We start from the raw sequence: 24193 nt of genomic DNA on the forward strand, positions 1-24193 counted from the left end.
ACAAACAGGCTGTGATGTACAGTCAGGGGGAAAGATTTCCAATGCCATCAGGGATTGCACGGATCGGTACAGTTTGAGAGGCTTAAAAAGAGACGGGCTTTCCGAGAGGGCAGAGTACACGTGCTTAAAAGCAGGGCCCCTGTATACAGTGGCTATCAATTTTATTTTAGTTACCAAGTAGTTAAAATTCTGGTTAAACGCTTCCTTTTCATCATAGCAGGCGAATTTGCAGCTCTGGATGTCAGCGCTGTGGGAGATCCTCGGGCCTGAGCCCGGCGCGAGGCAGGGCGGGCTGCGGAGCCACCTCGGCTGCTCAAACACCTCCATTTCACCTGCCAAGTCCAGAAACAAGAGCCTGGAAGGGCACCAAAAAAACAAATTGTCATTTGTGTCAAGCCAGGCCAGAGTGGGAATTTTTTTGCTAGTAAATAAAGAACAGCAAGATTTCCAGAAGCCCATATGGCTCTGCTCATCCTAGGCACGGCCAGCTGCAGCCTCATGCGGTTCCCCACGCACCGAGATCCCTCAGACCCTGATCCCCACAGGAGTGGGGATCGGCCGTGGGGACACCCACAGCCCTTGGAGGTGACTGCTGGGAGGTGCCACAGGTTCCTCCCCCCCGCCCTCCTAAATTGTACTAACTGGATTATTGGCAGCATGGTTTTTAGCCTAGGAGCTGCACGGCAGCTCTGAAATAATGATCACGTTCATCTGGAAACTGCTCCAGCACCTTCTGAGGCGTCTAATTTCATAAAGGGCTTTTATGGGAGATTTTGGAGCGAGGAGCGATCAGCTTTCCTATTGCTCAGAGAGACCAGAATCTCTCTTTTTTGGGATGCATTTAAATCAAAAGGAAGAAAACACCTGTCCAGCACATTTGCTCAGACCCCAAAGATTTCAGTCAAAATTTTTAATGTTCTTTTTCTTTCCATCTGCATTTTTCAGCAAAGACAAACAGCCTCATAGTATTTCTTCAAAGGAATGTAAATTCCTTGAGGAAGTCTCCGGAGTTCCCAGCACCGCATAGCTGCAAACCACAGACGCCTACGGCTGAAAGCTCTGCTCTGCTTTTAATTTTGGGGCAGTGAAGGAATTCTTTTCAGGGGTTTGGGTTCACTTGTGCTGGGCCCATCAGACCAGACTGCTTGTTACTGCACAGGGGAGTGTTGACTTTGGCTGGCTGCAGACAGTTGCTTTCCCTCTGCAGGAGTATTCCCCCACCGAATCTGATGACACGGCGCAATTATTTCATTAGGATTTTCCAAAAAACCTTCCCTCAGTCTCTTCTAGTGCTAGAAAGACCTTTTGCCTCTGTTTTATTGTTTCGGCTTCTGCAGCTTTGCCCGAAAAATGCAATTAAGGGTGGCAGCGCTGCTGCCTGAGTCCGAATCCTTGGGGGGGGGGGGGGCGGGGAGAAGGAGCAGCCTTCAGGGGGGAAAACTGTGAATTTTGAAGGGTGTCATTAAACTCCCGGGGATGAGTGAAGCCTGTGCACAAAAGCTGCTGCTTTTGCAGCCTAAACAAAGCCCCTGTTTCCGCTGCGAGCTGCCCTCCAAGAAAGCCAGGGCAGCTACTTCTGAGGTTCAGCGATGGGAGAGGACGGCTGAACCGTGAAGGGACCGGTGCCCCCCGGTTCCTCCCCAGTCCCCGCTCTCATCCCAGTCCTGCCCTGTGGCTGAGCGAACACCGTGCAGCCGCGTCCCTCTGCCAGCATTAACTGTCGTGGCCCGTCCCAGGCCCAAACTGCCTTTCACCTGCCGGGAACACCTGGGCAGACAGCAGGGTCAGGCCTGGTCTCAGCAAAAACGCTTTACTTAAGAAATCTGGTTGCGGTGCGTGGATGCTATTAATAATTCCCGGTTGCTTTTCCCGTGCCCTCCATTCCAGGCAGCTGTGGTGCTCGCTCCAGGGGAGCTTAACCTGGCTGCCAAAACACGTGGTGGACCCTTGGTATTTGGGAAATCAGCGTGTTGGAGGTGGGGACAGCCCGGCAGGATCTGGCAGTCGGGGCTCGCTCTTTCAGTGCTCCCCAAAATCCGTGCAGGCATGGGAACGGGCAGTGCATTGGGATGATACATACACAGTCCATAGGTTGGACTAGGGCCGCGTTTAGGGCGGCCTGTCTGGAGCTGGTTTGGCCGCTGCTGTGCGGCTGGGAACGGGAATGAGGGTGCAGCGCCCGGGCAGGGACGCAGTGCGGGGATAAGGGGACGGGAGCACCGGGAGGACGGACGGACGGACGGATGGGGACACTGGTGGGATACAGGAAGGACACTGGGGAGACGAAAAGGAGCAGGCCCCGCCCTCTGCCTCGCCCCGCCCCGCCCCTTGGCGGGAGGCCCCGCCCCTCGGCTGGCGGCCCCGCCCCTCCCGCCGCCGCCGCCGCCGCCGCCGCCGCCCGGGCGCAGCCGGCGCAGGGAGCGGAGCGGCGGGGCTGGGGCCGGAGCTCGGGGCAGGGCGGCTCCGCCATGGTGGGTCGGCTCAGCCTGCGGGAGGTGCCCGACCTCCCGGACATGAGGAAACGGGGCGACGCGGGGCTCGACAGCCCCGACTCCGGTTTGCCCCCTAGTCCCGGGCCCGTCCCTCCGTCCTGGCTTCTCTCCTCGGGGAGCAGCCCCGACCGCACCGCGACCAACGGGTTACCGGAGCCCGACCCCCCCGCGCCCGCCGCCGCGGTGAGTACCGGTACCGGCCGTCCCCCCCCGGCCTCCGCCTCCCCCTCCTGCCCGCAGCCCCGGTCTCCTGCTGCCGTGAGGGAGCCCGCCGGGTTAGCGGGGAGTCCGCAGCCGGGGCCGCCTTGGGTCAGGGGAGCCGGCGGTGCTTTTAAAAAGCCTCCGGTTTTGGGGTCGGGTCTCGCCGATGGAAGGGAAGCCCCTGTCTCCCCTGCCCCAGGTAGGGGTTGGGACGGCGTCACAGCACTTTGTCTTTGAAAATCCCTGTGGAAAACGAACTCTCGTTATTCCAGAGAGTGACCCAGGCTGGGAAGTTTGTATATTAACCTGTGGTTTCAGGTAATAGTGTCGGAGAGAGATGAGCTAGTTTTCCGCAAAATGATTTTTGAATGTTGGCGCTGGGCTGTTGGTACAAATATTTTGGGAACCACAGATCTAGAGGAAAGATCCCTTTTCTACAGGGGTGCTGCTGTGAAACTGGAAAAGGCCATAGGAGAACCGTGTGTTGAACAGGAGAGATGCTCGCAGCCCCCTCGCCCCTGGATAGTAAAGCACATGGGCAGAGGTGGCTTCAAAAACACAAACGGGTTTCTTCCCTTCTGGCTGTGGGACATCACCGGGCCAGCGTCAGTTCGCAGTGCTGCCTGTCCAGGAGAAGACTACGGGGACGCTCCATGAATCGCTGCTTGGTGGGAATGAGTTAATCCTTCCCAACAGGTTGCGTGTGAATTAGGTTGGATTTAATGCCTTCAAATAGTAGCCGGAGCGTAGCTGTGAAATGAGGAGGTTGCTCATGGCGAGGTGCCCTGCAATAATTTCCTGCTGTGATCTGCCCGTGGGCATATCTGATGAATCCAGCAAGGAGAGCTCTCTCCTATACTCCTATAATCTTAGCTATAAATTGAACGTGAGCTCATACAGCGGATGGACTATAGTTTGTGCTGTAGAAATCTATGCTGCACCAAGGAGCTGTATTTCTCTCTCATTTGCCAGAGCTGTATTTCTCTCTCATTTCCCAGAGTGGTTCCTCTGAAATTAGCTCCTGGAGTTAGGAGTCTGTCTTCAAAAAACACACCTTGCCACATCTTTGATGCTGTAGACCAGTGTCAAGTCAGACCTGCGGGTTGCACCTGTAGGCATGTCTTGGGCTAGCAGATCCTTCTGTGTGTAAATGTGAACCTCGACAGCACTGTACCAAGGGCTAAATAAATGTGTTTTCTTGAGAATATACCAAATTGTAACATAAAAGGGATTGTTTTTGTGGTTTTTGCAGAATTCTGTGTTCTCCCCCAGCCCTGTTCTGTCCAGCTGCCCTCCAAGATTGTGTCCTTTATCCTTTGGCGAAGGAGTTGAGTTTGACCCTTTACCACCGAAGGAAATAAGGTAAATACTGTGTTACAATCATCTAGTTTTGAAGGAGTTAGCATGTAAAGGAGTAGTTAGGCCTTATCAGTGCCTGTGAGTCAAGTTAATTTATTTGCAGAGCTATTGTTCCACGCAGCTGTACATTCCTGGACCTGGACATTTGTAGAGGCTGAAGGAGCGTTCAGCCTCTTTTAATCCCATATGGCTTTTTTCCAGGAAGACTTTCCTGTTTTTTACTATCCTGCTTGTACTTCATTGCACTGCTCCAAAATGTTGCCTTTCAACTGATTAACCAGAAGGTAAACATGAGGGAAGATCTTCAAAGCAGCCATCTTTCTAGGACTCTTTTAGTAGGGGAAATGAATTTTGCTCTCGTAACCTCATGGTTTTATAATAAGCACTTTACGTCTTATCAGCTGTGGCTGGTTGTATGAACTAAAAGAAAAGTTAGTATTCAGAGAGTGCATAATTTTTTTTTTTAATGCACTGCATCACTTCACAGCCTGTGAATTATTCCTTTGAACGTCATGATTTGCAGTAACGAGAAATGAAGGCTCCCAGTTGATGACTGTGCAAGCAGAGGTAGACCGATACAATCAAACGGAAGCCTAATGCAGGGGAGGGTAGAAAGAGTTGATGCCCTGGTGTGGGGAAGGAGCCTGCGCCGTGGCTGGAATTGACAGCAGTTAGCACTGTGGAAAAGCTAGCACCGAGTTGTCACTGTGTGAAGGAGATGAAAACTTTCTTTTGCAATTCAGGCACAGAGGATTTTCTTGCCAGCAGAGTCTGATGTGCAAATTGTAGTATTTTCCTGCCAGTTGAATCTTCAGAAGTTTGCCTTCAGAGAGTGCCCCGTGCCGGGAGCGATAGCAGAGAACTCATGTGTGACTCTTGGCAGAGGAGAACTCGGACAATAATGTGTGCTTCCATGGACTCAGCACTCAGAGGAATTAGGATGCTTATGTGCACAGCCTAATTGTGGATCTAGGCCTGGGTTTAGGCACTGGAGTTTGAAGGAAGTTCTTAGGTTCGTAGAGCTCAGGCTTAAAACAATGGATGTGAGGATCAGGAAGATGTTTGGTAGTGCTGGCAGCTGGACAAAACAGTGACAGTGCTGTGCGTGCTGCTAATATAAGGCTTTTTCCTCTTCTCATAAATAAATAAGACACCAGCAGACAGTTTTTGCGTGATGTGGCTGTTCCTGTGTTGAGGTGACAGGTGCAGGGCTGGGGAGCTGCCCTCGTACCCAACAGCTCTGCTTTCCAGAAAATGCATCCTCCTGTTCCAGAGCAGAGCTCACGCGGGTGTCTCTCTTGTATTTCAGGTACACGTCCTCGGTTAAATATGACTCGGAGAAGCACTTCATCGACGACATCTATATGCCAGTGGGCTTAAGCATTTCCTCTTGCAGTCAGACGGTGATCTGTGTCCCAAACTGCACGTGGCGTAATTACAAAGCGGAGGTCCACTTCGAGCCCCGCAACAAGCCCCAGCGTTTCACCAGCACCACCATCGTCTACCCAAAGCACGCCAAGACTGTGTACACCACCACGCTGGATTACAACTGTCGTAAGACCATGCGGCGGTTCCTCTCCAGCGTAGAGCTGGAAACGTCAGAGTGCCTTGGGAACGACTGTGTCCTGGATGGTTGCTGACTGACGGCTGTGTCTCTTGCTCTGATCCATCCCAGTCCCATCTAACGTACTGTGCTAACTCTCCACTAGCTAAAGCGGGTACAGACCCTAACTTTCCGGTCAGGCTAAGGGAACCCTACCTGTCGTCACCTCTTTCTCAGCTCTTAATTCCTGCTTTAAGCATCAGAATGGCCTGAACGCAGTTTTCTGTGGGAACATAACTTAGTAAGGAACTTGTTTCTTTGCCTTTAAAGTCGTGAGTTCCCTCCCCTTCCCCGCAGTGCAGTAATCAGATGAAAATAACGGGAAGTATTTTCCCAGAGAAAAAATTGTCAGGTAAGAAAGAATGTGGAATAGTGCCTGGCAGGTGGAAATCCATTTGATGCTTTGTGGTGATGTGCAAAAATAAGGGTGGTTCTCTCTCTTGCAGAGAATCTACCAGGTCATTTGGTTACAGATAGCCAGAGCTGTCATTCGTTTCAGTTTAGATCGTGAGACTGTTTTCTCTAGAAGAACCATCTCCTGGAAATTGCTGGAAAAAGCTAACAAAGAAAAAATCTGGAATTTTGCATTTAACAGATACAAAAACGTTATCCTATGGCATTCACGTCTGGTTTGAAGGTGTGAGTTGGAAAGAAGAGGAATTCTGAGTAGAGCAGGAGATAAACTGCTTTTGCAGCTCCAGGCAGCAGAGAAAGGATCAGGTAACTCAAGTTCTTTAGATGAATGGTGCAATGTATCTTCTGTACTTATAATGATTTCTACAGCGCTGTAGTCTGTGCAACACACTAGCATTTGTGTGTGTGTAGTAGGACTTGTAATGAAGAATATCAGGCCAAAAATTATCCCTGTATTGTTGGAAAGTCAGGTCTTGACAATGTGGTGGTGGAAAAACACCAGTGCCTGGTTTTACGGTCATTGTACTGTCTGCACTGAGGGAGTTGTAACTAAGAAAGTTTCAGAAAATGCACCATCTATACAGGGACCTAGAATGGAGAAGGAGATGCTGGGATCAGGTGTGAGATGCTGTGGTGGTGGGGGTTGTGAAGAGGTAGATGGTACCGAAGGACAGGCAAATTTTTATTGCACAGCAAAATCCACAGCTGTAGCTCTGCTTCCCCATTGAGCTTCTCATCGCAAAGGTCCCTGTCCTCCCTAGACTTTGGGATTCAGGATGTCGCTGGGATGGGGTAGCATTTGCCTGTCTGTAGGCTGCTAAATAACCCCACCAGTCCCAAGTGCCTGATGAGTTTGGGGACCAAAGGGAATAGCTTCAGATACTCTGAAAGTCCATCTGGATGTTATGTGCATTAGTTTATGGCGTGCTTTGATGAAAATAAGATGGAGAGGTTTCTTACTTTATGCAGATGGTTCTTTTTTATATTGACAGAGAGCAGTGGAGTGTGGAGAGCTTCTGCTTTTGGGAGCGTGGCTTACATTGGTGGCTAGTATGGTGTAGCAGCTCAAAAACACTTGGTAGACTTGACTTAGCTGGACGCGGCTTTTCCATGTATTCCAAAACACCTCTGAAGTGCCTTCTGGTGCATCATCAGCCCTGGTGCTGCTTTTAAAGAGGGCTTTGCTAGTTCATAGCCCCAAGGGTGAATTTTGTCAGTGGTGAGTTAGAAACTTGGGAGCCTGTTCTTGAGCCGTACTGTAATGCGTGTTTGTGCAAGTGTGATGAATGTTGTGGAAGTGTACTCTAGTGTGAACTGAAATGATTTGGGAGACTAAAAATGCAGCAGGAAGGAAGGCTTGAATTTGTGTGGTTTGGGTTTTTTGTTGTTTTGGTTTGCTTTTTTTACTTATTTATTAGCTCAGAACAGAACGTCCTTAATCTTTGGTACTTGCCTCAGAAAATCAGATCCTAAAACAATCCCAGGGTGACAGAGGATGCCAAAGTCAGGTAGGCATTGCTCCAGAGTTGTTAAGAGCAGAGCAGCCTTCTCATTAAACATGTTGGTTTCAGACTAGAGTATTTAGGAGATGTGTCTTTAATACATGTTGTGATTCTTCCCTAAACATTGCTCCAAAATATACTTGTTGTGTAACAGAAGGCACAACTCAGCCCCTAAGTGTGTGGGGTTTCAAATGGACAGAACTCTTCTTTGGGAAAGCTATTGCATCATTGCTCGCTTCGCAGTTTCGTGTACCTTGCTCCTGAAACATCTGGTGCTGGCCACTGTTGGACACAGGACGCTGGAAGAACACGGACCCTGGATTGCTCCGACAACGCTCTTCCAATGAATTCATTTGTAGGAGATCTAAGAGAAGATTATTTTAAGTTGTAATCATTAATTGTCCCTAGTTAGAAATTAAATGACCCTTACACTATGGTTTTAGGATAAAGCACCTGATTTTTATAAAGCAAACAAATTATGTACCTCTTAAAAATATTTTAATTGGTAGAGATACCTTTTAAATTATTTATGTTCCAACATTTGCAAAGCTCTGATTAGCTCTGTGCAAGTGTTCTGATGTCTGTGATGTTCCTCCCTGCCCCCCCGCCCCCTCCCCCCCAATTTTCAATTTGTCTTTTACTTTATTGGTAATAAATGATCTAAAAACCATCATACAGGGAAGTCTCCATTTTTCATTCAAAGCTTTTCAGTGTTTATTATGGTATTTACTTAGAAAGAAATACATAATGTATCCTGCCAATCCCAACTCCCCTCTTGTTTCTCTTACATCATGTGTTGCTGTTGTTTACATATTCTAGGAAGACGTTTCCTATATAAAACTGTCTGTATTAAAAAAAAAAAACACCAACACCACCAAATGTTGTGGTTTTATCAGTTCAGTAAGACACTGAAAAAGTGCCTTGAAGACAGCTGAAAATCCTCTCCAGTATGTATTTGAGTCATTCATCTGGTATAGTTTTATTTTTGAAGAGAGTTTCTGGTATGGATTTCAGCATATCCTACAAGTGAAGCACTTGCCCTTTTCAAATATAACACATATTTAACGAGACAGGAATTTCTTTTTAATTTTGGTTAAAAATGTACATGCTCAAATGCTACATCAGTAAAATAAAATAAGACTAAATGTGTTATGCATTAAACTTTATAAAAACAAAATAGATGGTTACAAACTATTGTTTTGAGAGAAATGCTGTAGTGTGTTTCTGGATGCTTATCTGTTCTTTAAACCTTCCCGAATTTGCAGGTCTGCTGATTTTATTAGTATCTTTGGCAGAGTAGAAATGGATGCAACTGAACATTCAGTTAATTAATTCATAATGGGATTTTTTGCTTACTTTTTATGGTTCATCTGGTTATCTGCTTGCAAAAGCTCCATAGATTTGCATGTAATAACATTATTGGAATCTAGGGAGCTTTGAAGCTGTTCTAAAGTGTGCCACTGCTCCTGCGAAAGTCTGTGCAAGCATTTGAGTATCATGCGGTGTTTAAAGTATTAAACAGGAGAAAAGCCATGCATAAACATCAGTTGCTGTATAAAAGACAGTTCGTTTTAAGAGCCACTAAGAAAAAACAACTTTAAAAATTGTAACAGTATCTTTCAGGACGGCTTCAGGAAAAACTTTCTCTCCTTCAGATGTGCCCTCTAACTTCCAAATACTTCCTTTAGCGTGGCCTGGTCTGTTTTCCTTTCATATAGTAGTAACACTCTGTATGAACGATGTTCCTTTACTATGAGAAGCTGAAGTAGGGGAGTACAAGGCAGCCTACTGCTTGACGTGATTTTTAATTTATGTTGGCCAAATGGACTTCTAGCTAGTACATACCATGACAATGATAACCCTGTTGTTATAGATGTGCTCCGTTTTCCTTGTATATATCCTGTGCTTCTCTAGAATGTAAAATCTGAGGGTCTGATACAATGAATTTTTATAACAAAATAAAATACTGTACCTAACAATTAGATTACAAGCCAGGAGATGAGGGCTGGATTCCAATCCCGATTTTGTAGCTTGCTCAGTTTCAAGTACCAGGTAAGTTTGTGTGCCTGCAAATCGTTTTAGCCTCCAAACAAGGTATCCAGACATTCAGCTGCCCGGAGCTCAGTTTTCCCACCTGCCACAAGGGTTGTGCTTGCTGGTTTCAGGACCAGCAATTCAGATGTGAACACCTGAAATGCTCAGGTGTAATGCAGTGAGTATTATTTTGAAATAAACTAATAGCAATAACAAGGGGTACTCCAGGACAAATAGGCAGTGTGGAAAGGAGCACTTTCAATTGTTGAAGTAGTCTGAGTTGCAGCCATATTTTAACTAACGGGTTGGTTTGTTTTTAAAATATAAATGTCCTGTTCTCCACACACATATAAGACAGTGAGTAATCAGTACTAAGCTACAGAACTTGTTGGAAGATATTTGAGTGACACTACTGGTTGCAGCTCAGAGACTGTACTAGCTCGTTCAGCAATCAGGACCAGTTCACGCTTGCTCCTCCGGAAAATAACTGCAGCAATCTTCTTTACATACTGTGCAATCGCTGCTTGTGCATGACGCCCTGCGATGAAGTAATGGGGAATGCCTGACACTCATGCGTGGCTCGGTGGGCAAATGTTGCTGCATATACAATTCGTACCGTTTCCTTCTGTTCATCTTATAGATATGCAGCCTTTCTTCCTCTGCTACAGGATCTTCAAGACTGGTGTCCCATCGAAGGCTTTCATTTAGATGAGCAGAAAGACCTTGATCTGTTTGACTAGAGTCCAAAATGGTGGAAATTGATGCTAAAACCTTGTTTATTTCTGCATCCATCTGAATCTCTTTTGCATTATTTTGGGCTGAGTCAGGGTTTCTCCCAGAACTTGGGATTTCAAGCAATGGAGGGGAGTGGGTCTGCTGCTTTCTGGTTTTGTGGTGGTTTTTATCTGTTAAAACGATAAACGCTGTTAGCAAAAATGTATGCATTGCCTCTCAGGCTTTCCTGCTTATTTCATAAAGAGGATCATGAGACAAGTGCTTGCTGTGCCTTTATGTGCCCATTAATAAGAAACCAAATCTATAAGAAAATATTAATGGCCTAAAAATCTTATTTTTAAGTGGGAAATATCTATTTATCTGATTGGCTAATATAACGATTCTCACATGTAAAATGTATTTATTGAGGCTGTTAATGCATTAATAGCACTTCTACATTGGCATCAAGTTCACTGTGCATGCCTAACTCAGTTTAGGCAGGAAATTGATTCTTAGTTGTTGGGGATTTTTTTTAAGCTGTTACCCATTAATACAGCAAGCGATGTGATTGTTTGGGGTTTTTTTTTCTGGAAACTTTCAGGCACCTTTTGTACTAACATACTGGAAGTGAATGGCTATTCCTTTTCTTGGAAGATTTTTTTGAAATTAACGTCCCCTTTCTGTAGCTGTAACAGCAACTCAACCCCACTGATGGGAAGTTAAATCAGTGCCGTGACTCATGCCCATGGAATGGTGAATATTTAAACAACTATACTGTAGCTCACCAAAAGAAAACCACTAAATATTTACAGCATCCCAAATCTTAGGCAGTTCATGAAATTTCCTACTTCTTGACAGATGTCTTATGCCTCCTACTGCTTATGCCGTGTAGTTACATGTACTCGGTCTTTTTCTGGTTTTTGATAGGTTTGTAGCTATATACAAAACTATGTATAAACAGGCTATCATTTCAGTGAAAGGTGTTGAAGTCCCATAGATGATTTCCTAGGGAAGGTTGTTTTTTTTTTCTCTCCACAGCAGTTGTCCTGCAGGATGGAGGGAGAGCCGAATGCCGTGACCTCCGGCCAACACAGACAGGTGAATCTGAGCTACCTTCCTGCTGGTACGCACGCTCCAGCCCTGTGTCCCTTCATGTCTGTGCAGCGTCAATTGCACAAACATGTGATGCTGAGCAATGGTCACCTACCAGCCTGGTGCACACATGGCTTTGCTCCATGACCCCTTCCCTGCCCAGACCCTGTGTGGGGTGTTTTGGGGACAGCTACGAGGAGCATGGCACCTTTGTGGGGGACAGTGGCCTTTGCCCGTGCCTGCTGCGGCAGCCAGCCCAGCTCACCTGCCCGCATGGTGGTGGTGGTGGTGGCGGCACTCCTGCGCGGCAGCTGATGATGATTCTTTCTCCGCGGTGGCTTCGTGCCAGGGGCCTGCGGTGGAGCGGGGCACGGGCAGCCCCTCGCCCCCCGCCACCTGCCCGCACTGCTCTCCTCCCTGCGGGGCCCTGCAGCAGGCTGGGCATGGCCCCCCACGGCCACCCTTGAGCCTGGCAGGGAGCAACGGAAGGAAGGTCAGCAGCCCTGGCCCAGCCTCCCTCCTTGTTCATGACCCCCCCTCCGTCTTCTCTCCCCTCAGTGTCTTCCCCCTCCATCTCCCCTCAGGTTTTGCCCTTCGAGCAGCTCTTCCTCTCAGCACCTTCCCCCCCATCTCCCCTCAGCTCTTTGCCTCCGTGCCTTCCTCATCCATCTCCCCTCAGCTCTTCTCCTCCGTGCCTTCCCCTCCATCTCCCCTCAGCTCTCCCCCTCCGTGCCTTCCCCTCCATCTCCCCTCAGCTCTCCCCCTCCGTGCCTTCCCCTCCATCTCCCCTCAGCTCTCCCCCTCCGTGCCTTCCCCTCCATCTCCCCTCAGCTCTTCCCCTCCATGCCTTCCCCTCCCCTCAGCTCTTCCCCTCAGTGCCTTCCCCCTTCATCTCCCCTCAGCTCTCCCCCTCCGTGCCTTCCCCTCCATCTCCCCTCAGCTCTTCCCCTCAGTGCCTTCCCCTCCATCTCCCCTCAACTCTCCCCCTCCGTGCCTTCCCCTCCCCTCAGCTCTTCCCCTCAGTGCCTTCCCCCTCCATCTCCCCTCAGGTTTTGCCCTCCACCTCTCCTCCCCTCAGCACCTTCCCTTCCACCTCACCTTCCCCCTTCACCTCTCCTCCCCTCAGCACCTTCCCCTCCATCTCACCGCTGCCTTCCCCCTTCCCTTTCCTTTCCACTCCCCTCAGCGCCCGCCCTTCAGTGAGGTCTCCAGGGCAGCCATGGCGCAGCGGCAAGCCCGGGCCTGCCTGCTTGGCCGGGGGCCCAGCGCCATTGCTCTGTGTGAACAACCCTGCCCAGCACAGGTTTTCTCCCCTGTGATCCTCTGCATGTGTAGGTACTGTGGCTTGCCCGAGGTAATATGGCTACACCATGAAAGTATTGGCTTGTCCAAGGTAGTACAGCCCTGCCAGCAGGTGAAGTATTGCAGGGCTGTGGGGTTTGCAGCACAATGGTGCCCAGGGAAAACAACAAACCCAAATCCATTCCAGGCAGACCAACTATTGGGGTCCTTCCCACCCCTCCGTAGTACCTCAGCCCTGGAAACAAAGGTGCTGAGGGAAAATCTCCTCTGCCTTTCCCCACATCAGAGCAGTGAAGGTACATGTGAAAGCTTCTGAGGTGACAATAGCTCTCCCGAGTGTTTTGGGGCTGGTGCAATCCTCAGATCTCCCGCCCTTGCTGCTGCACTGTGGTGATGAATGTTTGAACAGCCTCACCAGCGAGGGAGATGAGCGCATCTCCTTCGGAGGTGAACCTGGACGAAAAGCATTCACAGAAACTCTAGCAACAGTTGTTGAAGCAATGCTCTGCTTATTTGTCGTCCTCTCCCTGGAAATAACATGAGGTTTAATCCTGGTTTGGTTGCTTTCTCCCCCTCCCTGCCTGCCGCTTTCCTTCTCCTGATCTATTTAGATGTGAAATTTGGCAGACACTCGCGGTTGCATTCAGACAGGTTGTGATGAAATCAGGCTCCCAGGAGGCTGCTCCCACAGCGGATCCCTGGGCTGCAGGCAGCACTTCTCTGACTGCTGCTAATGGTTTGATTTCAAAGTGTCAACAGCAGGGGTTTCACAGTGATGGTTATTACTAATTCTGTACAGCAGCCAGCAGGTCTCCAAAGCCTGCGTGTGGATGAAAGGGATGGTGACACAGGGCAAAAAGGCAAGGAAAACGGCACCAGCAGTGATGGGCTGTAAATAATTCATCCAGACTGAAAAGTGAGTACAATATTTTTAGAGAACAGCTGAGGGAAGGGGATTACTTGTAGCTAGTGGTGGTTGTCATTAATTTTATTATGATAAAACCTGACTTGCCAGCCAAAATAAGAACCCAGTGGTGGTAGCTGGCCTGAGCTACATACAAGGAAAATCATCTTCTGACAGCTTCTTCCTGGAGTGCCAGGATGGGTAGTATCAACGTTTGCCTGGTTAACCTGCTCCTTCTGCTGCTGCAGTTGGCCAGGAGGATGCTGGGTGGTGAGGTGCTCCCCAGCAGCAGATCATTTTATTCTGAAGGGGCATTGTCCCCAGGCAAATCCCTGACCCTCTTACTGCTTTCTGTCACTTTTCTCTTTAGACTGAGAGTCTCAAACTCTGCCGTGCCCAGCACAGTCAGGCTCCAGTCTCAGTGGATGTTCTACCTGCAATTCACAGTAAAAATACTCAGAACAAACTTTCCACAATCCTCTGAAGGTTTCACTGCATCTTGGAGGCAAATATCTTTTGAAAATAAACAAATAATGAATTCATGAAACAGAATTCCAATTTGTAAACTCTTGCCAGGAAGGGTAATTGCATTCAAGCAGTATGTCTAAGGGTTGTTAGATTTGTCTTCCAATTTGCTTGAATATTCCTACTGTCCTCTTTAATTTTAGCTTGAGTGTGAAATGAAGCAAAGGTACCGTTGTATTTTTTTCCTTTGGTGAGTCAGGGTGTTATGATGACCCCCTCGTTCGGTATAAAATCTGGGTAATGCAACAGGTGGGTGCATCTGAGAGGAGATTTGTAAACATGCCTTATATCCTGACTGGAAAAATTAGTAATTTTATAAGCAATTATATAGATCTGGTGACAGGAGGAAGGAAAATTGCACTTTTTGACTTCAAATACAACTACGCTGAGAAATTCCTCTAGATTTCCATGTGGAACCAGTTTACTCCAAAATGCGCATCATTTTCCTGTGCCACAGATGAGCTGAAACTGCGTATAGACCTACTGCACTGGGCTACTAAGGAAGCCTTCTTGTGAATTGTTTAGTTGATGCTGTAGGCTTACCTTGAACGAGGAAGAGAGAATTAGACCTGAGACTTGTTTGTGCAAGCAAAGAGAGCAGTGGATCAGAATGGAGAGCTTGTCTTTAAAACAGGTAAAAAACCCAGCTTAATTTGTTATGAAGCATCAGTATTCTTTAAACGTTTCCTTTGTCTTACGTATTCTTGAGCAGGTGTGCTCTATAGGCATGGGGTTTTTTGTTCACATTAGGGACTGAATCATTGACCTTTTTATTGAGGAATGATAGAGGGATGAATACAAATTGAATCACTGATGACCAAATAGTAGGGGATTGCAATCAGAGTAACAGCTTGGAGAAAAATCCTGGCCTTCTTGCTGTGAATTGTAAAGTGGCTAGGCTGAGCTGGAGTGGTCAGGGTGATGGGAAGGGAGTGCCAAACGTCTCTGGCTGTAGCAGCTCCTTGCCAGTTATCAGCCTGTGTCCCTAGGAAATGGTCTTTCCGAGAGAAGCAGCCAGCCAGTTTGGCCTTTGGTTATTCTCTGTGTTTAAAATTGCTCATAATTAATACTCTTATTATTATGTGTATTAAAACACTAATTGTCTAACTCAAATTCTTGTGTCAAGTGCTGAACAGACAGATGATGAGAATCCTCACCTGAAGGAACCTGTGATCTGACCAGAAATGACCACCAAATTGCAGAAAGCAGACCAGCAGTGCAACGCCTCAGCTCTGATTGCCCGGCAGGACTTGGCTGAGAAGGGGAGGCCAGACCCCTGCTTACCAGTCCAGTGTCCAAACTGGGAATCATTTCCTCTAGCATTCAAGGATTGTTACAATTAGGATTGTTTTGTTGTACAATAGGGCTGCTTTTAAGCATCCGTAGTTCTTCTGGAGGATACCTTCATGCCGACAAGTTTAACATGTCTCTGAAAATGGTGGTCTTTATTTTTCATTTCTTGAGAAATACGCCTGTCTGAGGGTGACACGGAAAGGCTGCTCCCCAGCATGCAATTATGTGCTGTGCTGAAGGGAGACTGGATCAGCTTGGGGCATCTGCGATGCAACTGTCAGTATCGCTGATAGGCCTGCAGGAGAAGGTTGCTAGCCGTTACAGTCCTTGTCATGTGTATATTTAAAATCTCTGGCAGCTGTGATCTGGTGAATAATTCAGTGAAACCCATCACCGATAAAAGAGAGATTTTGAAGGGTTCTTTGGGTGGAATTGGAAGTGCCTGCTTTCTGAGAAACGAGTATATTAAAAATTGACTTCATGCTAGCAAGATTAAACTCATATTTAGCCTTTTTAAATTTTTAACATAATGTCATATTTCTTCTCTGTGACTTCCAGCTCTCAAGGCCCAGCTTTGCAGTCGGACTCCGAAGCATCTGTGGTTCTGTGGGGATCCCGACAAGCAAATTCAACAGCAGAATGGATACAGGCTCTGAGATGTGTGTCGTTTCCTGTGCCTATTGCTCCTGCCAGTACAGCTAGTTAAATGAGGTAATTCATCTTTTTCCTGAAGTTGGCTGAACAGCGTGTTTAATTTATTTATATTATTGACCATGTGGAGGACTACCCTGGTGCGAAATGTCATCTTCAAGTGCTTTCTTCCACAGAAATACAGGCTCTGTATTAATGCAAACACTGCTTCCTCTGATGTATTTTTCAACACTTGCCTAAACCAAAAAGCAAAATATATACTCAGACTTGAAGTCAATTTAGGTAAAAGGTGGCTTAGGGTCCCTAAGCTTATCCTGAGGTCTTGTGGATGTGTGGAAGTGATGGGGCTTGCAGGGCCGCCAGGTTTCTCAAGAGCAGGCTCTGAACAGGCAGTAAAAGCGTAGACTGAGGTTTTCTTTTCCTTTCTCTTTTCCGTCTCTCTTTTTCTCCCCCTCCCTTCCTGTTACACAGCAAATTTACTCACTGCATCCACTGGACTTTTAGACAGTAATGAGCCCTAATTTCTGTGTTCACAGGCTAGTGCAAAGGAACAATTGTTTTTCTGTGATTTTCTGTTGACTCACCCTATGATCCCAGGCTGTCACTTCACGAAGCGCTCTGGTCTCTGCTCCTCACGCTTCCTGTGCTGCACAGGACAGTACTTAGCATTTGTACACCTCTCCAAAATGCAAAGTGAGACACGTTTGATTACAATGAAGTGTGAAGGAGTGGGCTACAAGCAATGGTTGAATGGGTAAGAAGAGCCACGGGCAGTGCCTTGGTCCCTCATTCGCTGTGCAGTGAGTTGGTTGAAGCAGGTTGGCTGGGTTTATCTCAGCACGTTGCGTCCACGCTGTACCCGGTTTGCAATCCTTTCTGCAGACTGAGCTTTTACTGACATGGGGACCCTGTTCACAGGACCATCCACGGCGGTCCCGGGAGGAATAGCTTTGCTGTAAAAAAAGCGAGACCAAATTTTGCTGCTGATACTAGGCAACCTTTTGTAGCTGGTGTCTGTTACTAGGATTGCTCTGCAGATTTGGGCCCTTAATTTTTAAAAGTTATGAATTCCCTGCAGCTGTCCCTGGCCCAGCAGGTCACCTGCTTTGCTGCGGGGTGCTCGTTTTGAACTTTATTTTTCCCCCTGCAAAATTAATTTTTGTCATGGGTTGTTTTTTGCCTTTTTTTTTTTGTTTGTTTCTTGGAGTTATCTTTTTTTGCTTCAGGGTTTTGGGTTTGGTGGTTTTGGTTTTTTGTTTGTTTTTGGTTTTGGGGTTTGTTTTGTTTGGGTGGGTTGTGTTTTGGTTTTTTTTTTGTTGTTGTTGTTTTGGGGTTGTTTTTTTTGTTTGTTTGGGGGTCCTTTTGTTTTGTTTTTAGTGGGGTTTTTTTTTAGTGTTTTTTTTTTTTGCTACCAGCTTTCCTTGTTTGTAGGGTTTTTTGTTTGGGTTTTTTTTGTTTGTTTGTTTGTTTGGTTGTTTGCTTTTTTAAGTGTCTTTTTATTCTGCTTTGGGGCTCCCGGGCGCAGCCGCCCTGTCCCAGCGCGCCCATCTGAACGCCTTATCCTCAGACCCTCCCGGGCGGCTCCGCTCCGAGCACCGTCGTTCCGGACCGGGCCTTGGCGGCGGCCGGCGCTGGCGGGGGCGGGTGCAGCGCGGCGGCGCCGCCAGGGGGTGCCCGGGGCCGCGGGGGGCGCCCGGACTGGAGCGGAGCGGAGCGGGACGCGGGCGGCGCCGCCGCCGGGGCTGGAGGAGGAGGAGGAGGAGGAGGAACGCTCCGTTTCCGCGTTGTCCCGGGGCGAGGGGACGGCTCCGTGCCGTATCCCAGCGTGGCCCGTAGGGGAGCCGGGTGCGAGAGCGGGCCCGGGCCGGGAACCGGAGGGCAGGTGGGTGTGCGGGGAGGACGCCGCGTCTGCGGGGGGAGCGGGTGGTGCCCCAGCCCGTAGCTCTCTGCTGGGTGGGAGTACGGGCGCTTCGTGCGGAGTTTCAAGTAGAGTTTTAGGTGTTGGGACGTACCGGCTGCCTGGATACCTGCAGGGAAACTGCTGTGGCCGGGGCCGGTGGGGTACGGCTCCTTCCCCTGGTGAGCTGGGAGAGGGGAGCTGCTTTTGCGGAGGGGGACTGGGGCATCCTGACCCGGAGCTCCGCTGGTGGGAGACTCTTACCCAAAATGCTGCTGAAAGCAGTGTGGAAACACAGAAAGGTGAAATGCACAAGGCTGAATTTAGATGGAATTCAGCCTCCTGAAGGTAACTGAATGTAAGTGACGGAGGTGGGGGGGGAAACAAGCCAGAAGTGGGAGGCTGAGAGTGACGTGTGCCATCGAAAAATTATCAGCCCCGGCATGCTTTTGAGAGCTGTTGGGCTTGTGCATTTTGTGTGATGGGAGCGGCCACGTGCATCTTACAGAGGATGGATTGTCGTGGTTCTTTTGGGTGCTCCAACATGGGGTGATGGGTGCTTTTGTATGTGCAATTAAGAATGGCATACTGTGCCCACCTGCAGGGTTTTTAGTCTGCTGCAGCGTGGGTCAGGTTCTCCCCAGAGCCTGGTCAAAGTCCATGGCTTTCTTTTTGCTCGTACCAACGTTCATGGTGGTTAAGGTCTTGGAGTTACAGCTGGCCATGCTTGTGTGTTGTTCAAAGGCATCCTAGGATGCCCAAAATCAATGCTACAGCTTAAGGATGCTGAGAAAGGATATTTCATCCTCCAGATGTGATGGCAGGCCTGTGGCTCAGAGCCATGCTGGATAGCAAGTTTTTGGCAAAGCCTGGGGTCAGGCTGCTCAGTAGTTTCTCCGCCGGCCATGAACTGTGCTTTTCCTGGTTCACTTGAGGTTACCCGCAAAATAGGCTGGCATGTGGTTCTCCTGCAAGGGATTCCTTGACAAACGCTGGCCGGTGCTCAGTGCTTCCCTGCTATGTCCAATTCTTTCTAAGAAACTTGATGTTTCTCTGGAGGCTGGGAGGTGCTGATTCCACCCTGCCAACCTCCAGCCGCAGAAGGCCTCCTGAGCTTTTTAGCATATCAGAATAGCGAAATGAGTCTCTCTAATTGGCCATTTAGATGCTAATTTGCTTCTCCTAGGCCTATGCCAGATCAACCTGCCCCAGAATGTGAGTCAGAAAGAGCCTGCTGTCTTCATGAATTATTCACTTTGCACAACGCACCTGCCTGGCTGCGGATCAGAAGGAAATAGGGCCAAAGTCTGATAAATAAAGATACACCTTGGCAGGTGGAACAGTGCTGGCTTTCCTCCCCAGCACCCTACGGTGCTGGGGAGCTGGAGGACTGCTTTGCTTGGGCAAAAACTGGTTCTTTATAGCTTACCATATATCAAGTAGCCACACTAATAAGTGCCTCTCATTAATACTGGATTGTTGGTACCGTATGTCAGTTTTCCTGTACAGCTGATTTTATCTTCCCACTCATAGGACTGGCAAGGACCTCTAGGGCACTGTATTTTATAAGCTTTTTAATGAGCTCTGTCTTAAAAGCAGTTAGGCTTTTTGCCACTATTGCTAGGATTGGGAAACAGCTCTCATGCATGGGAACCTTCTTTGTTCCCCCCCCCCCCCAACCTCATCCCCACTTACTCCTTTTCCAATTTGGCCTTATGTGATAATGACACTTTTCTCCCTTTCCATGTGCTGAGGCTGATTTGTGTTTACCTTGAGCTGGACCGACCAAAATTGAATACACAGCTCTGAACGAGGTCTCCCCTCTTTCGCAGGTGCTGGTCCTGCTTGGATTGAGCCTTCATGGTGGGACAGACAGGTAGAAAGTCTGTATGATTGGGTTCTTAAGTTGTTGTCCCAAAGCTTCCTGAGACTTTGTGGTGTTTATTTGGACATCGTGTTTTCCTTGTCTCTGTTGGCCCAAGCCACAGAGCTGCAAGTCAAGTCTGATCATATTGGCTTCCTTGTGTCGCTTGGCTCTCCATCTGCTGCTAAGGGTTTCCACTATTGTGGGGATTTGTCACAGTAAGAAATGGCAAAAGGCCATTTCTCAGCTGTGCCCCTGTGCGCCGGCCCAGCGCTCTCCCTTCCTGAGAGCGGGGAGCAGCAAGGTGATGAGGATCGCTTGCCTCCACTCCGCTTGTGCTTCCTGCCTGCTTAGCCCCTATGAAACGTCGATGCTTGCAGCGGGCTCCTTTGCCGCTGGAGAGGCTGATAAACTGCTAGATGCGGATGTGAAGGGGCAGTTCAAAGTGGTTTGTGTGTGAGAAAAACTTTTACAAAGCCCTGATTCAGGCCAGCACTTGTACTGGCACAGTTAGTCCCCTTCTCTGGCTCTGAGACTTGGCCGTATCTTGAAAGTCAAGTGTGTGTCTTCTGCCAGGCTTCTACAGCCCCAAGGGTTATTCTGTCACTTTAAAACAGTCTTGTGCTTTGAAATACAGCTGTGGCACTAGGATCTTTAAAACACGAGGGGAGGACTTGTATCTGGACTAAATAGCCTTTCCCTGCCTGCTCGCACTTGTATCCCTGCTCCGTGACTACTGTCTGGGAGGAAAAGGGACTGGCCGGCAGTGGGTGGGAGGCAGGGGCTGGGTTAACCTTATCTATCTCTCTAGTCATTTATCCTCTGTCATAGCAACAAGAGCAAACACTCACTTAGTTGCTACGGTTTCCCAGGGATAATGGGGTCTGGTGCATGGAGCAGAGAGTAATTACGATGCCTCTTTGAGGGAGCAGCAGCTAAAAGGAAAAACAGGCCAGCACGGTACCTGGTGCAAGCTGGGAGTCCTGGGGGAGGTGATGCCCTTAAAGCAGGCGAGTTAATTACACCGGCACAGCTCAGCTTGGGAATTGGGAACTCATCTCTGGCCAACTGTTTAATTTTTATTTTTTAAATGAAGTATTTAAAAAAAATTTGCCTAATTAATTTCCTATAAAACCAAATTAATATAGACACGAGCTGCTTAGCTGAAATAACCAGGCAAATGAAAGCTGACTGGAGAGCTCCTTATGGGCCTGTATAGGACATTTTTATATTTGCAGTGCTCTGAGGAATTCATGCTTTGTGGGCACCTGTAATCAGCCCAGCAGCAGGAGGGCTCGTGCAGGCTGTGCTTTCGCTGCCGTAAGGAGGTGTTTTCTGCTGCAATGATTACTTCAATGTCAACAAGACCCTTCAGTTTTAACTTTCATGTAGTCAAGGTAAAGTCAAAATGTGTTTGAGGTGGAGGAGTGGGGAAGGGACTGATGCTAAAAGCGTACATGAGCTGAAAAAGCAAGCTGATAAATTTGGGACAGAAAAATGTTAAGTGTGTTAAATACAGCGCTACAGTGTGGCTCAGGAAGTGCATGATCCAGGAATCTCTGGAGGCTGGGAGGGTATTCTGGAAAAGTATTGCTGTGTTGTGCTCTGTTCTTACACTCTTCTTTAAGCACTGAACCTTCGGCATGACCTGCTACAGCTGTGCTCTGTTATTAAGGTAAAGATACGTGACGTTCATGTTGCTGTTCTGCTGAGAAAACTGGCCTTCTTTCACAGAAGAGCCTGAAATTCTTTGAAGAGCATCATGTCAAAGGGCTGCGTCTGTGTACTGCTGTCAGCCAGGGCTAGATATGGGACGTGTCAACGTGGCAACCTTCTGCCATCGCAGCCGCCAGTTGTAGTTGGTGCTGAATGTGCTGGTTGTTGGGTCAGAAACCCCTCCCGCTGCTGTTCTGCTGCTGCTTCAGGAAGGCATGCCTGCCGCAGGATCCATGGCTGTGTGGCTTGCTAGGGTGGCACGGAAGGGTGCTTGCCTCTACCCAGCCTGCGCCTGAGGGATGTGCTGCCACACAGCCAGCTGCAGCCGACCTTCGTCTTCCAGGCTGAGAAGTGGGAACTGTCCAGTGGGAAAGATCCTCCTTGCTTTGCTGTCTTGTGGTTGCTCTGCAGGGATGTGGGGCCAGGTCACCAGCATGACCCTGCTGCTGTTGCCTTCACTCAGACCCCACCGGAAGACTTTTCCGTCGCAGACTGAGGTCATGTTCTCAGGTGCCTCGTTCTCTGGCTGCAGAGTCCAAGTCTCATCATGGAGATGGCAGAAGCAGTGCTACGTCAGAGCTGCAGGCAGAGATGTGCTCAGTTCTGCATCTCCTGAAATGCTCCTGGCCCCGTGCAAAGGGTTGGCTTGCTGCAGGGCAGCGCTCCTTCCTTGCAGCGCTCCTTCCTTGCAGCGCTCCTTCCTTGCAGCGCTCCTTCCTTGCAGCGCTCCTTCCTTGCAGCGCTCCTTCCTTGCAGCGCTCCCCTTAGCTTCTGTGCCAAGGGCAGCCAGGTGGACTCAGATTTAATGAGGCTTTGTTTCACATGATTTCCTCCATCATAGGAAAGGAACAAACAGGTGGAGGGTTTTTAAAGCAGGCCATAGAGTATTGATAAGAACTTCCTTTTAATTCTTGATTCAAGTAAAAATCAGAATCTTGGAGTGGGAAGTTTCCTTTCTGTAACACTAAGTATTGTGCTTCTCTGTTATTCTGTATGCAATGTACTTGCAGCAGGGCCAAGAGCTGTGGGTTTCTCTTGCTCTCACTGCTAGAGACTGGCTGCTTTTGCCCTTTGTTAGCTTGTTGAGAGGAGTAGAGGACAGGGAGGGGATGGCTCAGTGAGGTAGGTGCTAACTGGAGCATTTTTGAGGGAGAATACAGTGGAGGCTGACTGCAAGAGGGGGATGTTTCACCACAGCCCATAGAAATGACTCCCTAGGCTGGCGTGGTTTTGCTATCTTAGTGTTTCTGATTAGCCTGATTGCACTGTACTTCTTGTCCTGTACAGAGATAAGAGGGAGGATGCTTAATGCCTTCCAGATACTGGTACCATTTCTCTGGCATTGTTCCTGTGGCCATGCAAGATATTCCTTTCCCGCCAGTCCCGGTAGTGCTCCTGTTTCTGCCCCAGCAGACTGTCGCCTGCAGTTCCATGTCATTCTTGTTTCCTTCTCTGAGGTAGTTGTGTCAAACCACACCAGGCTTTTTTCAGAAGCAAAGGTGCAAAGCCACCTGCAATGCCATTTTACATCAGAAGGAGCAGCAGATACCCAATGCTGCCAAAAGAAAATGCTTCTGTAAATATTTTAGGGAATAGTCTATCTGAGGACTGTTCGGGGATATGATAGATCTCTAGGCTGTGTTTTGTTTTCCTTCTCTCTTTTCAGATGCTGCTCAGGGAATGGTGAATGGAAAGCATATGCTGAGTAACAAGAGGCAAAAGAGCATGACATTGCTTGTTTTTGTTCAGTCCTGCTGAGAAAAGTGCACTGTGGTGTGAGGCTGGAGAATGTGTTTAGGTCTCTCCTGAGAAAAATGGTTAGCTGATGTGCTCTATTCTGACTTGCCTTCAGCTCTGTTAGAGCAGATAAAGCTCTGCAGAGGAGGGGCAGATGTATTCAGCACTGCTTTCTACCCTGAAAGCACAGCTGCTGGCAGAGCAAACTCCTCTGCCCTGACCGTGGTATGGGGCTCATCTCCAGCTCTAGGTTTTATGTTAAACATCCCACAGCTGCCAAGCACTGGTCACGTCAGCATAGTTGAGTGCATTCAGCCTCGCCAGTGGACGCTGAGTGTGTGGGCTGTGCTATTCTTCAGGTGTACGTGAGTGGGAGGGAAGAGTACGTGGTATATCTGAAGATTAATTTAATATATGCATTTGTGTGGGGGGCTATATGTGCATATAATCCTGTAAGAACACATCAGAGGCTTGGAAAATCTCTGGAAAATCACAGGTCAGCCATTCTGTGTGAAATTGTAGCTTCTCTCTGCTTCTAACACTGGCCCGGGGGCAGGAGCCTCCGTATTCTTTTGCTGTTGATGCTTGATTGCTCCCCTGTGTGTGAGCTGCTGTGGGACATGTGTGTGGACTGCGTTCTCTCCTCGCTCGAGACTGTGAAGAAGATGAAAAGAACAGGAGGTGTTCTGGGACAAAATGGAAATGCAAACCCACAGCATGCTCTGGCACCGAGCAGAACGGGGAAAGTAGTTGGTAAATTGAAGATGCTAGGGTTCAAGGATTTCTTTTAGGGATGATCCCTTTCAAAAGTGATCACCTTAACTAATGTAGTAAAGGTTTAAAAAATTGTGTGCAACGCTTCTGTCTGTCCTTCCTGTCTCAATCCTCTTTCT

At 48.4% G+C, this 24193-nt stretch overlaps 3 protein-coding genes across 4 annotated transcripts in view; 2 read left to right on the forward strand and 1 right to left on the reverse strand.

Annotated features, from left to right (window-relative positions):
• Positions 1–2373: 2373 nt before the first annotated feature.
• On the forward strand, positions 2374–8700 carry RFLNB (refilin B). Of its 2 annotated transcripts, none has more exons than XM_075032893.1 (3): positions 2374–2675; positions 3946–4055; positions 5449–8700. In XM_075032893.1, the coding sequence occupies exons 1-3, from the start codon at positions 2469–2471 to the stop codon at positions 5690–5692; spliced, it is 561 nt and encodes a 186-aa protein (XP_074888994.1). In that variant the 5' UTR covers positions 2374–2468; the 3' UTR covers positions 5693–8700. The 2 variants fall into 2 exon arrangements, with proteins under 2 accessions (XP_074888994.1, XP_074888992.1); XM_075032891.1 differs by having other exon boundaries at positions 5362–8699.
• A 1367-nt stretch (positions 8701–10067) lies between these two features.
• On the reverse strand, positions 10068–12552 carry LIAT1 (ligand of ATE1). Its single transcript, XM_075033367.1, has 3 exons — positions 12510–12552; positions 11677–11880; positions 10068–10510 (listed from the first exon to the last, which is right to left on the reverse strand). Exons 1-3 carry the CDS (start codon positions 12550–12552, stop codon positions 10068–10070), a joined length of 690 nt encoding a protein of 229 aa, XP_074889468.1.
• A 5313-nt stretch (positions 12553–17865) lies between these two features.
• The window catches only part of RPH3AL (rabphilin 3A like (without C2 domains)), a 42612-nt gene continuing 36284 nt past the window's right edge, over positions 17866–24193 (forward strand). The window contains exon 1 of the mRNA XM_075032895.1: positions 17866–17968. The gene's annotated coding sequence lies outside the window, so the exon portion shown is untranslated. The remainder of the gene's footprint in view (positions 17969–24193) is intronic.

This window comes from Buteo buteo, chromosome 7 (assembly GCF_964188355.1).
Source record: "Buteo buteo chromosome 7, bButBut1.hap1.1, whole genome shotgun sequence".
NCBI lineage: Eukaryota > Metazoa > Chordata > Aves > Accipitriformes > Accipitridae > Buteo > Buteo buteo.

Bases quoted from the DNA above. Each gene is read 5' to 3' on its own strand.
- LIAT1 (XM_075033367.1), bottom strand. From the start codon at position 12,552: ATGGAGGGGAAGGTGCTGAGGGGAGGAGAGGTGAAGGGGGAAG. The intron at 11,881-12,509 runs GTGAGGTGGAAG...GCTCCCTGCCAG, and splicing joins AGGAGAGGTGAAGGGGGAAG to GCTCAAGGGTGGCCGTGGGG. The intron at 10,511-11,676 runs GTGAGCTGGGCT...TCGTTTTAACAG, and splicing joins CACCACCACCATGCGGGCAG to ATAAAAACCACCACAAAACC.
- RFLNB (XM_075032891.1), top strand. From the start codon at position 2,469: ATGGTGGGTCGGCTCAGCCTGCGGGAGGTGCCCGACCTCCCGGACATG. The intron at 2,676-3,945 runs GTGAGTACCGGT...TGGTTTTTGCAG, and splicing joins CCCCCGCGCCCGCCGCCGCG to AATTCTGTGTTCTCCCCCAG. The intron at 4,056-5,361 runs GTAAATACTGTG...CTTGTATTTCAG, and splicing joins TTACCACCGAAGGAAATAAG to GTACACGTCCTCGGTTAAAT.